General features: G+C 41.1%; 1 protein-coding gene across 1 annotated transcript; it reads right to left on the bottom strand.

Annotated features, from left to right (window-relative positions):
* Positions 1–8,766: 8,766 nt before the first annotated feature.
* LOC139377494 (pro-adrenomedullin-like) lies at positions 8,767–9,680 on the bottom strand. Its single transcript, XM_071120530.1, has 3 exons — positions 9,577–9,680; positions 9,307–9,429; positions 8,767–9,136 (listed from the first exon to the last, which is right to left on the bottom strand). The coding sequence occupies exons 1-3, from the start codon at positions 9,678–9,680 to the stop codon at positions 8,767–8,769; spliced, it is 597 nt and encodes a 198-aa protein (XP_070976631.1).
* Positions 9,681–15,436: the final 5,756 nt, after the last annotated feature.

Raw genomic sequence — 15,436 nt, 5'->3', positions numbered from 1 at the left:
ATTTAGCTACTTATTTACTTAATTAAATCAGAAGTTTTTGTGCAACAGGCAAACATAAACCTACCTGTGTACTGTAGGGTTTAGCCACTGGGCCCCTCCCATATTTATGTTACCTATGTTACTGCAGGCAGTACTAAATAAGGTGCCATACAATCTTGAATAAAGAACATTTGTCATTTTGGAGGATCATTCCTGTAAGAATGTGAGAATGCATAAAGCAATAACAAGTTTTGAAACAGGCCCTGAAAAAGTTGGAACATACAGTGCCTTGCGAAAGTAGTCGGCCCCCTTGAACTTTGCAACCTTTTGCCACATTTCAGGCTTCAAACATAAAGATATAAAACTGTATTTTTTTTGTGAAGAATCAACAACAAGTGGGACACAATCATGAAGTGGAACGACATTTATTGGATATTTCAAACTTTTTTAACAAATCAAAAACTGAAAAAATGGGCGTGCAAAATTATTCGGCCCCCTTAAGTTAATACTTTGTAGCGCCACCTTTTGCTGCGATTGCAGCTGTAAGTCGCTTGGGGTGTCTATCAGTTTTGCACATCGAGAGACTGAGATTTTTTCCCATTCCTCCTTGCAGAACAGCTCGAGCTCAGTGAGGTTGGATGGAGAGCATTTGTGAACAGCAGTTTTCAGTTCTTTCCACAGATTCTCGATTGGATTCAGGTCTGGACTTTGACTTGGCCATTCTAACACCTGGATATGTTTATTTTTGAACCATTCCATTGTAGATTTTGCTTTATGTTTTGGATCATTGTCTTGTTGGAAGACAAATCTCCGTCCCAGTCTCAGGTCTTTTGCAGACTCCATCAGGTGTTCTTCCAGAATGGTCCTGTATTTGGCTCCATCCATCTTCCCATCAATTTTAACCATCTTCCCTGTCCCTGCTGAAGAAAAGCAGGCCCAAACCATGATGCTGCCACCACCATGTTTGACAGTGGGGATGGTGTGTTCAGGGTGATGAGCTGTGTTGCTTTTACGCCAAACATAACGTTTTGCATTGTTGCCAAAAAGTTCAATTTTGGTTTCATCTGACCAGAGCACCTTCTTCCACATGTTTGGTGTGTCTCCCAGGTGGCTTGTGGCAAACTTTAAACAACACTTTTTATGGATATCTTTAAGAAATGGCTTTCTTCTTGCCACTCTTCCATAAAGGCCAGATTTGTGCAATATACGACTGATTGTTGTCCTATGGACAGAGTCTCCCACCTCAGCTGTAGATCTCTGCAGTTCATCCAGAGTGATCATGGGCCTCTTGGCTGCATCTCTGGTCAGTCTTCTCCTTGTATGAGCTGAAAGTTTAGAGGGACGGCCAGGTCTTGGTAGATTTGCAGTGGTCTGATACTCCTTCCATTTCAATATTATCGCTTGCACAGTGCTCCTTGGGATGTTTAAAGCTTGGGAAATCTTTTTGTATCCAAATCCGGCTTTAAACTTCTTCACAACAGTATCTCGGACCTGCCTGGTGTGTTCCTTGTTCTTCATGATGCTCTCTGCGCTTTTAACGGACCTCTGAGACTATCACAGTGCAGGTGCATTTATACGGAGACTTGATTACACACAGGTGGATTGTATTTGTCATCATTAGTCATTTAGGTCAACATTGGATCATTCAGAGATCCTCACTGAACTTCTGGAGAGAGTTTGCTGCACTGAAAGTAAAGAGGCTGAATAATTTTGCACGCCCAATTTTTCAGTTTTTGATTTGTTAAAAAAGTTTGAAATATCCAATAAATGTCATTCCACTTCATGATTGTGTCCCACTTGTTGTTGATTCTTCACAAAAAAATACAGTTTTATATCTTTATGTTTGAAGCCTGAAATGTGGCAAAAGGTCGCAAAGTTCAAGGGGGCCGAATACTTTCGCAAGGCACTGTATGTTCACATAATTTAATTACAACATGTGGGAATTTAATTCAATCATTCCTTGGTTATGGAAACCTAGTTCTAAAAACATGAAGTGATGATATTGTGTGGAAACTTCAGTTTTAGGCCAATACCTTGACTCTGTGTATGTATTTTTCTAGTCAGTAGATCCGTTATCACTGAATCTGATTGTGTGTCGAAACCTGCTTGGGATCTACTTTTGTTCGGTCAGGGGCATTGGTATAGCATACATTTTTCACTGCCTGTAATTATTATCTTACATGATGTGTGCTCTGGCAGTGAGCTAGCTCGAAGGACAAGATTAATGTCCTAACGACAAGACCTATGTACTGCATGTATTGTAGCCTAACTTTCTTATAAATTGTTAAACAAATATGTGGCATTTCCTGTCTGAAATGTGCTAATTATTGTTTTCCCAAATTAGTGTCATCCCAAACTAATGCAATATGGTGTAATTACAGACTGCAATTCAGGGCATTTCTTGATGTGGTCGTCCCTTGGTATTAGGAAACACCCATTGGTGCTTGCCATTGGTCAGTTCCGGTGTTTTGAGGGTGATGGTTTCTCAACACTGATGATTTTTGTACATCGCAGGTTAGGATAATTAATGTGGCAGGTTAGGATAATTAACGTTGCAGGTTAGGTGAATTAGGATGGCGGGTTAGGAGAATGAGGTTAAGGTTAGGAAAAGGGTTAGGCTTAGCTACAACGATACAGTTGTCCCCGATGCGAAAGCAATGACCACGGACCAATGGCCAGCATCAATGGGTGTAACTTTATATTAAGAAATGCCGATATCAGAAAATGCCCCTAATTGCAGTCTGTAATTACATCCTTCTCAACTAATGTGCTAACTTGGTTTGAAAGAATCAGACCTGGGTTCAAATACTATTTGAAATCATTTCAAATAATTTAGCTGGGATAGTTTGAGCTTGCCTGGTGCAATGGAACCAATAGAATAGTCTTCCCATCTGGGACTCCAGGCAGGCTTAGTTAGGCAATCGCTTAAAGTATTAGAACATTTGTATTGAACATATTTCAACCCAGATCTGTTAAAAATAAATAGAAGGGAGTATGTCAATCACAGGAGGTTGGTGGCACCTTAATTGGGGAGGATGGGCTCATGGTAATGGCTGGAGCGGAATGGGTAGAATGGTATCAAATACATTCAATTTGCATCATTCCATCCGTTATTATGAGCCGTCCTCCCCTCAGCAGCCTCCACTGAACTGTCAATGGGTAATATTAAAATCCTGATAAACTGGTAGTCATTTCATAACACAATGGCTGTTCTGTGTCAAAGGCCCAGCTATGTTGACTGACTAAAATCACAGTCTCTATCTGTCTCTATTTGAATGTCCCAAAATAAGATTTAAAGTAAAAAATGTTCTACTTAGCCAAATTCCAATAAACTGGTAAAAGTCCTGCATAGTCAAAATCATGTTTTTCTTTAAATTGGATAATATTTGGATGAAACCAGATCAAAGTAGGATGACCAAAGTATGAAAAACGACTATTGCTGGTACATTGATAAAGTTTGATCATAAAGTTACTGGTCCCCTCCCCCTGTTAAAAACTTGAATTCAGGAGGCGGGATTATAGGGGCTTTATGTAACATCACATAAAGCCTCTCATTTTAGTTCACAAATGGTAACGTCTTATTCTCATACATAATTTAAATAAGTACCATCTTGTAACCAACCATAAGGTGTGTTGTAGGGTAAAACCTAGTCAGTTGTACAACTGAAATGTCTCTTCCGCATTTAACCCAACCCCTCTGAATCAAAGAGGTGAGGGGGGCTGCTACATCCATGTCTTCAGCACCCGGGGAACAGTGGGTTAACTGCCTTGCTCAGGGGAAGATGACAGATTTTGACCTTGTCAGCTCGGGGATTCCATCCAGCAACTTTTCAGTTACTGGCTCAACGCTCGAACCACGAGGCTACCTGCCACACTGTGTTCACAAAGGGGCCCGGTTTACATAGCTAGGTAGCTAGTCTACTGGTTCCAAAAATGTACTTCAGAATATTAGCAATTAGAATTACAGATTTTTCTGTAATTTAAGGCATTTAAGGAAAGGATACTTATAGGTCTCCCCTTTGTCTGGTGAGTTACTGGTTAGCTAGGTCTTCAGCCAGCATGGAACAAAAGAGGGGGAAGAGTCGCTCAAAACTCAGATACAGTTATGTCAATACATGAAGAGATGCCAAATGGAAGAAGTATAAAAGTTCTTGATATCATTGATAGTCATTGTTTATGAATATTGTCTGGCAGTCTATATAGTACCCAGACCTCATCCTGTCCAATTCTTACTGAAAAAGTCCCAGATTAAACATGGCTGACATTTCCATTTGGGCAAGCTAGCTATGTTAAACAGCCAACATTTTTGTCTATATTGATTCTTTTATAATAACCAAACAGTTGCATAAACCAACACAAATAATTTGTGAAACCATGATGTGATGTGGATTTTGCATTCTAATTTCAATGTGCTTGAGATTACCTCAATGTGTCCATGTCACTTGTTGACATAGGTGTTTCAAAGAACTGTCAGTCAAGGTGAGCTCCCTGCCCACTCAGCTATTAGCTCCCCTCCCACTCAGCCTCTTTTCAGACTTCCTGATAGTTAGACATGAGGGAAAATGTAAATTTTCTCAAATTCGTAGAATTTGTATTGGGAAAAATGTTACGGGGGATGTTTTGGTCACTCAAAAGGCTATTTTACATAGAAATCAGGATGACTGTGCGGGACCTTTAAACCATATTAACAATCAATCAATGCAGATTAAGTAAATACATGCCATCTTGTATATAGAACTTGTTGTGATTGTCTCCAAGAGCTTGTTGTTTTTTTTTAAAGCAAATATGGATGGTGGATTGATGGGGGTCAAGGTTTTTTTCACAAAGCACACAGGAACATGAGGATGGCTGAAGAAGCACAATTACATTACTGTAAGTAGTCACAGAGGAAGATAGATGGCAGCCTTCCCTCATGCTTTACTGTGAGATAGCTACATAACAAAGTAGCACCACAATTCCACTGGCTCCTAACCCAAATCTTCTGAGAACTGCCAAACAAAAAGGCTGCATTTACATAGGCAGCCCAATTCTAATGTTTTTTTCCATTAATTGGTTCATTGACTGGTATGTGATTGGTTCAGATCTTTTCACATCAGATCTTTTTTTAGAGCTGATCTGATTGGTCAAAATACCAATTAGTGAAAAAAATATCAGAATTGGGCTGCCTGTGTAAAGGCAGCCTAATTTACCCCTTCTCTCCACTTGCGTTTTCAGTAACCATGTTTAGATTTGGTCAGCCAAACAAATGTCACCACTTTCCAAAGAGCAGGATCATCACAGTCTGTTTACCATGACTTAAAATATTCATAACGCCACTGAATGAAACCGCTGAAGCGAAGGGAAAAAATGTATATAACTTTAGGTGTATGGATATTTTAATGTTTGACCGTGTTGCTTAGCTTCACATAAACATGATACATGACCAAGTACCTATTGACACATTAAACTGCAGTACTACACAACTGCTAATCGTACACAAAGCCGTTATACTCTATTTCATATCATACACAGAAAATTGGCCAGGGTTACCTAGTGTTGATTTTTCAGTGTAACATTTCTAGTGTTAATTCAGGTGTTAAATTATCACTGTAAGTGTTAAATTAATTAACAGAGTTGAATGTTAGAGTGCGATTTTGTCAGTTTTACTCTGTGGGGAGTAAAATGTTCCCATCAAAACCACACCCATCATTATCATATTTCCCAGCATTCAGGTAGCTATATTTTTTGGATATATTTAATTTTAGTTTTTTGCATGTGGTTTAATGATAAATCATATGCTATACACAGATAAATAACATACATTTTTCTGAAACGAATACAATCAGTTAATTAGATTTATTACACCTGTTACTGAAACGGTTGTTCCAGTTAGGTAGTTTCCTTTCTCAATGTTTTTAATTCTGATAGTAATTCTAAATTCAGGTTGCAGGTAAATCGGTTGGGATGGCTTAACTCTAGCTGGATTCCGATTGAAATTGCACATCACTTTGCAAGCCAAAATAATGTTGTTTAGCGGCCTGATGTAGCCTGTAAACAAGGAGTGTCAGGCCACTGTACTAGGGTAAATCTAGGCCTCAAAATAATTCCATATGAGATATGTAATGTACAGTGCATTCCGAAAATATTCAGATCCCTTGACCTTTTCCAAATTTTCTTACGTTATAGCCTTATTCTAAAATGTACTAAATAATTTTTTCTCCTCATCAATCGACACATGATACCCCATAATGACAAAGTGAAAACAGGTTTAAAAAAAACCTGACAGAAATGCCTTATTGACATAAGTATTCAGACCCTTTGCTATGAGACTCGAAGTTGAGCTCAGGTGCATTCTGTTTCCATTGATCATCCTTGAGATGTTTCTACAACTTGACTGGCTGGAGTCCACCTGTGGATAAGGGTACCAAAACAATTCTGTGGATCCAATAAGACTCTTCCTAGAGCTGGCCGCCCAGCCAAATTGAGCAATCGGGGAAGAAGGGCATTGGTCAGGGAGGTGACCAAGGACCTGATGGTCACTCTAACAGAGCTCCAGAGTTCCTCTGTGGAGATAGGAGAACCTTCCAGAAGGACAACCATCTCTGCAGCACTCAGTTAGAGTGGCCAGACAGAAGCCACTCCTTAGTAAAAGGCACATGACAGCCCGCTTGGAGTTTGCCAAAACGCACCTAAAGGACTCAGACCATGAGCAACAAGATTATCTGGCCTGATGAAACCAAGATTGATCTCTTAACCTGTATGCCAAGCGTCATGTCTGAAGGAAACCTGGCACCATCCCTACGGTGAATCATGGTGGTGGCAGCAACATCATGCTGTGGGAATGTTTTTCAGCGGCAGGGACTGGGAGATTAGTCAGGATTGAGGGAAAGATGAACGGAGCAAAGTACAGAGATCCTTGATGAAAACCTGCTTTCGAGTGCTGAGACAATGACCCTAAGCACAAGCCAAGACAATTCAGGAATGGCTTCGGGACAATACTCTGAACGTCCTTGAGTGGCCCAGCCAGAGCCCAGACTTGAATCCAATCGAACATCTCTGGAGAGACCTGAAAATAGCTGTGCCAACCTTGTAGCGTCATACCCAAGAAGACAAGGCTGTAATTGCTGCCAAAGGTGCTTCAACAAAGTAAAGGGTTTGAATAATTATGTAAATGTAATATTTCCATTTTTTTTTTTATACATTTGCAAAGATTTCTAAAAACCAGTTTTTGCTTTGTCGTTAAGGGGTATTGTGTGTAGATTGATTGTGGGGAAACAATTTAAACAATTTCAGAATAAGGCTGTAACTTAAAACATTTTGGAAAAAGTTAAGGGGTCTGAAAACTTTCCGAATGCACTATGTACTCGTATTTAAATTGCACTTCTCTCGATATGTACACAAACTCAAGTACAGTATCAATGAGCACAAAATACAGAATCCAAGGCCTTGATAACCAAACATTGTAGATCTTTGTAGTCCCAAATACAGTATTTCTGGTACAACGCTTCTCTCACCACCATTGATTTAGTTTTGAACTGATATTGGTGGTATATGTTGAATTTGCATTATGTCAATAGCATTTATATAGGTCCTCTTTTCCTGTTAGGCTCCAGTCCCAGCCCAAGTCCCAAGGTAAGAGAGGTCACTCTTTTACAGTAGTTGACATTAACAAGCTAACTACACCGCTCGCGTCGCGTGCGCTGCAAAATACATTTAGAAATCTGTTATTCAATTATTGCACCCACACTGCTCGCGCGTGCCAACTAGCATCTGCGTTGCCAAGGGCTAAAAATAGAAGTCAGTTCTATTTCTGTTGCAGTTCCATCTCCTCATTGGTTATACCCACGTGGGTGACTGAAAGACAAACAAAGTCGGTGGCGGTAATGCACCTAATTTATGAAAGTTGCCAATCGCAAAATAAAGTCAAGAGAAGAAAAAGCCTGGAAGGAGGAGAAATGACTAGGAACGATTCGGTTGACCGTTTATGTGGATTAATTGGCGGAGTAGAGGACCTTGTGCATTTCAGGTAAAATAACAACTCAATGTTTATATCCCAGGACAAATTAGCTAGCAACAGCAAGCTAGCTAAAAAGTACAAACTAGCTAGCAAGTGCAAGCTAGCTAGCTTGCCATAAATGTTTACTGCTTTTCAACCTGTCCCCAAATTAATATAATTGGTTCAGAGTTTGTTTTGATATTTTAACCTGCATGTCGTGATCGCGTTTGGTGTGGGGGGACAAAATACATTTATGCACGATTTCGCACGCGCACAGCCAGTTTGGGTTCCATGTAATTCCAATTGGAATCCAGCTAGTGAGAATATCCAGCATTTGGAATTTTTATTCACCTGCAACCTGAATTAAAAATGACAGCTGGGTTGGGAAGATAAACATATGAAACAAGGAACAACCATTTCAGTAACAGGTGCAATAAGACCAAGTAACAGATTGGATTAGAAAAAATGTTATTTATATTTGAGAAGCATAAGATTAATTAATTAATGTACATGCAAAAACATAGCTATTGAAACAATTAAAAATGAACCTGCAATAGAGCATGCTAGGAAATATGATAATAATGGGCGTCGTTTTGATTTAACTCTGGCTATTAAAATCAACACTTGGTGTTTTACACCAAAGAGTGTTAATTTATGGCCTGAATTAACACTAGAAATGTTGGACTGAAAAAAATCCAGACACTTCTTATCGCTTCCCTCTTTCACTGCTTTCTTTCATCCACAGTGGCATGAAATTCATTTCCTACTCCATTGACTATGTCCATCCTTTCCCCCACACAGGAAGGGAATGGTCAGGAATAGGACCTCAGCAGTATCTCAGCCAGCCAAAAAAAGCACCTGGCGTTCAGTAGATTGACACTCCTCTTCTCTGCCTGACTCAAGTTTGTCTGAACAGGGTGGCCTGTAGATGGATTCCTTAGCGGCTCTCGCTGCTCCAGCCCAATCTCAATCTCCCCGCTTGGAGAGTTAGCAAAGCATAGAGCTGTGGGAGACCTGCGGCGGCGGCGACCGTAACCCTGCGAGCTGATCTTATCCTCCGGGGCTCTGTTGACCTTTAACCTGTTGTTGAGGATGTGCAGCCGATGGACCAGGTTTTGCAGGGTGCATGTTCCCAGAGAACAGCCAGGTCTTTTCACTGAGGTCACAATGGATCTTCTGGACCTGAAAGAGATCAAAGGGGATGAGACAAGAAATCAGAGATTTATGAAGATTTCTAAAGATGACTGAAATGTAAATGGACTTGACCAAAAAAAAAACAGTCGAATGTGACATTTATAGCAGTAAAACCAAAACAAGCAACAGTGACCATTGTTTAAATATAATGTGATTACCTGGAATTAAATATAGAGGAGTCTGTCTCCTCTCTCTGCCCTGGTCCACTGAGGATCCTTGAGTCTAAGGCAGAGCTGCTGTGGAGAGCTGCTCTCAAGCGACTCGGTAGCCAGCCTCTAAATCTACCAAACGAGAAGGCATGGTTAATGCAGAACTAACCCAGTTCTCCCGAGACATATCAAAGACAGAGCACACACCCTATCCAATAATCCTGTACACTCTATTGAATTAGATGGTGGCCACTGTTTGTCTTTCGTCAATCAGCTTACCTCTTTTTCAAATTGGAGTTGAGGCCAACTTTGGTGCCTTTCACCAGAGGTAAAATTGTGGCTAGAACACACAAGCAGATGGTGGTTTGAAGAGCCACTTTCATATTGGCTAGAACCTGTGAATAACAATGGAATGAATTAGCATGATTTCCAGAACAGTACAATTCTCACCTTTCCCCACAAGTAGTTGAGACAATCTCCTGGCTCCAAAAGTATACCTGGATTATACCATGCTTACATAAGAGGGTCCAAAAGGCAGGTTCCCTCCAGCCCCTGGTCATTCCTTTATTGCAGGGTTACATTTTGCCTAATGTAATAGCTGGACAAAAACTGTATTAGCTAGAATTCCTCTGTGTTCAGGAATGCCATACATTCTAAATGGATGAGACTGGGTTATTTCCTTCAGTAAGAACAATATATTAAGAAAGCTGCACCTCTGTACACACACACACACACACACACACACACACACAAAACTGCTTATCTTGGACAACAAAGACAGCACCCCTGTCTATACATTCCTGCCGTGACATCAGCAACAACAAAAAATATATGTTTTACCTAATACAAGTCAGAAACAAAAGATACATTCACAAGTTCAAATGACAGAGGTGACTTACCTCAGTCTCAAAACAATTTTACTTCACCGGGAGGTTGTGAGGAAAAAGAGTAGTATGTATCCCAATGGCTCCCAGTTGCATACATTCAATCTATCCAGTTGGCTAGGTGTCTTTTTCAAGGCTATAGAGTTACCTATTAGTCTGAGTGTACACAGCCAAATGAGAGGCTTTATAGGGGGGATGGGAGGGACTTATACCTGAGTGACAGTCAATGTGGGAGGGGCTTGTGTATGTGAAAGGTTCTCTCATCCCATTCTCCAGCAGACAGCGGGATAAGCCATTGTTTGGCTCGTGAGGCCCACGTAATGTGGCACAGCTATACACTGAGTGCACAAAACATTAAGGACACCTGCTCTTTCCGTGACATAGACTGACCAGGTGAATCCAGGTGAAAGCTATGACCCCTTATTGATGTTACTTGTTAAATCCCTGTAGGAAATTAGGGTTAAGTGCCTTTTCACCTTGCCGGCTAGGGTATACAAACCAGTGTTTTTTTTGCCCAAGCATCAGCTGTAACTCATTGCTGATCAGACTCCACACTTGTCCTCACTCTCCTTAATCACCACTGCTACCCTACTTGACCAAAATAACCTGACCAAACTAACATTCCTCCTCTTTGTTCTGCAGTGCATGTCACATTGCACAACGCTGCGGTGCTAGCCGTATCAAGTTTTGCATCTCCATTTTTGTGCATATGGAATCTTTTTTTCAGATTTTTTATTTCAGCTCATGAAACAAACACTTTACATGTTGAGTTTATATTTTTGTTCAGTGTAGTTTTGTCCCGTGGAATAGATATTGTCGATCTACAGTTAATGTTTCTCCTTATAATCCTGGACTATGGGACCACCATTTTATTACATTTGCAATCGCAAAATAAATGATTTGCTTAGATTCCAACCAAAGATGATCAAAAGCCGCGCTATAAATTGTTGGACGACCCAAAGATTCCTTGATGCCCTTCCAGACTCCCTGACTCCCTCCCGACCAAGAACCCGATGATCACTCTGACAGTGCTCCAAAGTTAATCTGTGGAGATGGGAGAACCTTCCAGAAGGAAAACCATCTATGCAGCACTCCACCAATCAGGCCTTTATGGTAGAGTGGCCAGACGGAAGCCACTCCTCAGTAAAAGGCACATGACAGCCCACGTGGAGTTTGCCAAAAGGCACCTAAACACTCTCAGGATTCTATGATGTGATGAAACCAAGATTGAACTCTTTGGCCTGAATGCCAAGCGTCACGTCTGGAGGAAACCTGGCACCATCCCTACGGTGAAGCATGGCGGAGGCTGCATCATGCTGTGGGGATGTTTTTCAGCGGCAGGGACTGGGAGACTAGTCAGGATGGATGCAAAGATGAACGGAGCAAAGTACAGAGAGATCCTTGATGAAAACCTGCTTGAACCCGATCGAACATCTCTGGAGAGAATTTAATATAGCTGTGCAGCAACGCTCCTCATCCAACCTGACAGAGCTTGAGAGGATCAGCAGAGAAGAATGGGAGAAACTCCCCAAATACAGTTGTGCCAAGCTTGTAGCATCATACCCAAGACTCTAGGCTGTAATCACTGCCAAAGGTGCTTCAACAAAGTACTGAGTAAAGTGTCTGAATACTTATGTAAATGTGATATTTCAGTTTTAATTTGATACATTTTTATAAATTATCAAACATTTATAAGAACCTGTTTTTGCTTTGTCTTGATGGGGTATTTTGTGTAGATTGATGAGGGATGAAAAACGATGTAATCAATTTTAGAATAAGGTTGTAACGTAACAAAATGTGGAAAAAGTCAAGAGGTCTGAATACTTTCCGAAGGCACTGTATACAGTGGCGCAACTAGAGTTCTCTACATGGGGTGGCCAGGGGGTGGTCAAGGCTACTTCATGGGGTCCATAGACCATGACAGAACATTTGTGTGTAACCCTAACCTGGCATCTGAGGAGCATGAATTAATCCTATGATTGCTGATTAGAGGTAGAAGTGATAATTCACTTAACCCGGAGTTCTTCAATGTGACAGATAGGGTGGTCCAAAAGGGTTCACTAGAATTCTTTAACATACTATGAATAGTCAGTGTCTACCTCGGAACTGCAGCTCTCTCTCTCTCTCTCTCACACACACACACACACACACACACACACACACACACACACACACACACACACACACACACACACACACACACACACACACACACACACACACACACACACACACACACACACACACACGGGTCACTCTCTATTCTTGAATATATAATCTGGTGTTGGGCATCCAAAGTATTTTTTTTGGTGCCCATCAATATTACAAACTAACAGAATTATATTTACGCTCATATATATTATGTTTTGGAATTGGCCTAATCAAGACCAAATTAAATCTGTGTGACATGACACGTTTTGGATTTATATTTTTAGAATGTGAGTGTACCAGTTAGTACACAGTGCAGGTTTTTAATCATGACCAGAGGGAGTGCCTAAGTGCCAAATTATCCCAGGTCGATTTAAAACAGCATAATTATGCGGTTCTGGTGAGAACTGGCAAAATGTTTCACAAACTCAATCATGTTGAGGGAGTGTGCCAGCCTTGACTCAACACTGAGAATTCCGAGGTGACTTAACTTGTCATCAACCATTGTTGTCCTAAGGTGGGTTTTAAATCAGTTTTAAAGCTGAGAAGCTTCTCTCACAAGAAGCACTGCTGACTGGTGTAACAACAGAAACCTTACAAAGTTGAAATAGCTCATGGAAGACCTCTTTATAAAGGTTCTGGAAACACAACAACGTCAAGGAGAGTATACGGTCTGTTCCTTCTACTTCCCTCTCTCCTATCAAGAAGCTGCTTGGTTTGATGAACCTCATGTTTGAGGTCCTCTAAATCTGCCTTAAAGGTCTGAGCAACGGCAAACAGAGGCTCTTCGTTCAAGAATGTTGTACACTTTTTGTTGAGAGACAGGACCCCCTGCATTATCTCGCAATTCTTCTTTGAAAAACGCTTCTGCAGCTCAGCTGTGAGACTGTCAAGCACCTGATAAAAGACAGCTCTTTGGAAGCTCTCACCATCACTTTGGTCACTATTTTTCTATCCTCGAGTCGTGAAATCTTAAGCTTGTTTTAGGCTGTCTTTTACACACTGTTTGTACACTTATTTTGCAATGCTCTGCAATCTCTTCAACCTCTTTCCATAGTTCTCCATAGTAACCCTCACTTCTGTAGTCCTGTGGTGTGTCTGTAAGGGCACCTACTAGATCCACAGCCCTTGCTAGATCAAGAGAGCTTGATTGAAGCAAGTCAGAAAGACATTTGGCATCCCCAAGCACATTACAAAAGGTAACCAAAAGCCCTATGAAGTGAAAATCTATCTGAGAAAGAAGGCCCCTTGACTCCACTGATCTATCACCACTATTTTCAAGTGTGATTTTCTGTAGCACTCTCAGAACTGCTGGAAGCCTGTCCCTCAGTTCACAGCATGCCATGTTTCTGCATGCCCTCCTTACGTAAGTCTCTGTCATTCCCTGGGCTGCTGCTGTGGATACAGCTCTTTCTGAACTGCAAGCCACTTGAGATGAATGTACGAGCCAGATACAAAGTTATGAAGCTTCTGCAGGAGAGCAATAAAAGTTAACTGCCTCGGGTTCTGATTTTAAAGCATCAACAAGAACCAAATTTAAACAATGTGCAATACAGTGCACGTCAAATGCAAATCTTGCACTGTTTTTAATCCGTGCAGACACACCAGAATGCTTTCCGCTCGTGGCGTATTCACCGTCGTAGCCTTGCCCCACAAGATTATTTCTGTAGTCCAGACCATGTTTTTCAGAACTTCCTTCTGGATTTGGTGGCTTGTGTACTTAGCATTGCCACATGCATTCCTCCTTTTCTCTACGAGAGGGTCATGATTTGCTATTTCTTCTAAGATTGTCAAAAATGTACCCTTGTTGTGAGAGTCATCAGACTCTCGGTGACCTCTCTGCGCTATATTTCGAGTGGCAGTTAATAGGAGCACATCTGCAATTGTTTTAATGTAAGTACAGTTTTCCTCCACTTTCTTTTTCCGGACCTCATTTATGACATCTAACATTGATGAGTTGCTGTCAATAGCCCTTACATGCTGATTCCAAGCATACATAGCATTGATATGATGCTCTGCTCCGAATGGAGCTTAAACCCAGAATCTTTCAACAGCGTCTTTTTCCAGTTACAAAAACCCTGACTGTGATTTGAAGGCAGATTCAGGTGAATTGGGCAGAGAAACCTGACTGTGATGTGAAGGCAGATTCAGGTGAATTGGGCAGAGAAACCTGACTGTGATGTGAAGGCAGATTCAGGTGAATTGGGCAGAGAAACCTGACTGTGATGTGAAGGCAGATTCAGGTGCATTGGGCAGGGGAAAATGCCTACAGGCAATAAGTCGAATCTTGAGTTACAGAATGGTAAAGCCATGAATTGTCCTTATACCAGGAGCTGTTGAAAGCCCTTTTCCTAGTACCATGCTGAGTTCTGGGAAGTGTTTTCAAACACGGCTGTACGGGATCCTCCTTCTCTGGATCTTGAAATGTCTGAAATGCACGTTAAATAATGTGTCATATCTCTATGGAAATGTATAATTAGGGGTTCCACAATATTAGATACTAACAGCTGCTAAGTAAAATGTGTAGTAAAGTATAGGCCTGGCCTACCATTGGGTCCTTCTGGAACAGCATATCTGGTGCTTGGTGCAGTTGGGAGGGGCTCGATGACACCTCCTGGCAGAGGTCTCAGTGTCATCCCCTGATACATCTACTACGTTAAAATCACACAAGAACCATTAGTGTATAAACAAAGTAAAAATTCCACAGCCATCAAAACAAGAACACACATGAATCAACAACCAACTTTTTAAAGTGAGTCTTAATTTGACAAAATCATCTATTACAAGCTGAAGCTAAACTTAAATTCTGAACTGGGCATGTGACTGACTGTCTGGTAGATGCTCTGACCTGGTGGTGGTAGACTGGGTCCTTGTGAAGTCTGACCACACTGACTCTGACTAGCCTCAGGTAGGGAGCTGCTCTGGGGTCCAGTGGTGATGCAAGGCCTGGGGTCTGTTTGCACCTGATTTGCCTGTTTGTGCTTCTTTAAAAATAAGTCTGATATCTCTCCCTTTCTTTTCGTGTTTAATTGACCCTATGCAAAAACAAGACAGTCTATGGTTACATCGAAGCATCCAATTAACCAAATGTTAGTCCAATCTCAATC

Source organism: Oncorhynchus clarkii, chromosome 2, assembly GCF_045791955.1.
Source record: "Oncorhynchus clarkii lewisi isolate Uvic-CL-2024 chromosome 2, UVic_Ocla_1.0, whole genome shotgun sequence".
NCBI classification, from domain to species: domain Eukaryota; kingdom Metazoa; phylum Chordata; class Actinopteri; order Salmoniformes; family Salmonidae; genus Oncorhynchus; species Oncorhynchus clarkii.
This window is presented reverse-complemented; position numbering and strand designations above follow the sequence as displayed.

Coding starts and splice junctions, on each gene's coding strand:
- LOC139377494 (XM_071120530.1), bottom strand. CDS start 9,680: ATGAAAGTGGCTCTTCAAACCACCATCTGCTTGTGTGTTCTAGCCACA. Junction 9,430..9,576: donor AACTCCAATTTGAAAAAGAG/GTAAGCTGATTG, acceptor CTCGTTTGGTAG/ATTTAGAGGCTGGCTACCGA. Junction 9,137..9,306: donor TCCTCTATATTTAATTCCAG/GTAATCACATTA, acceptor GATCTCTTTCAG/GTCCAGAAGATCCATTGTGA.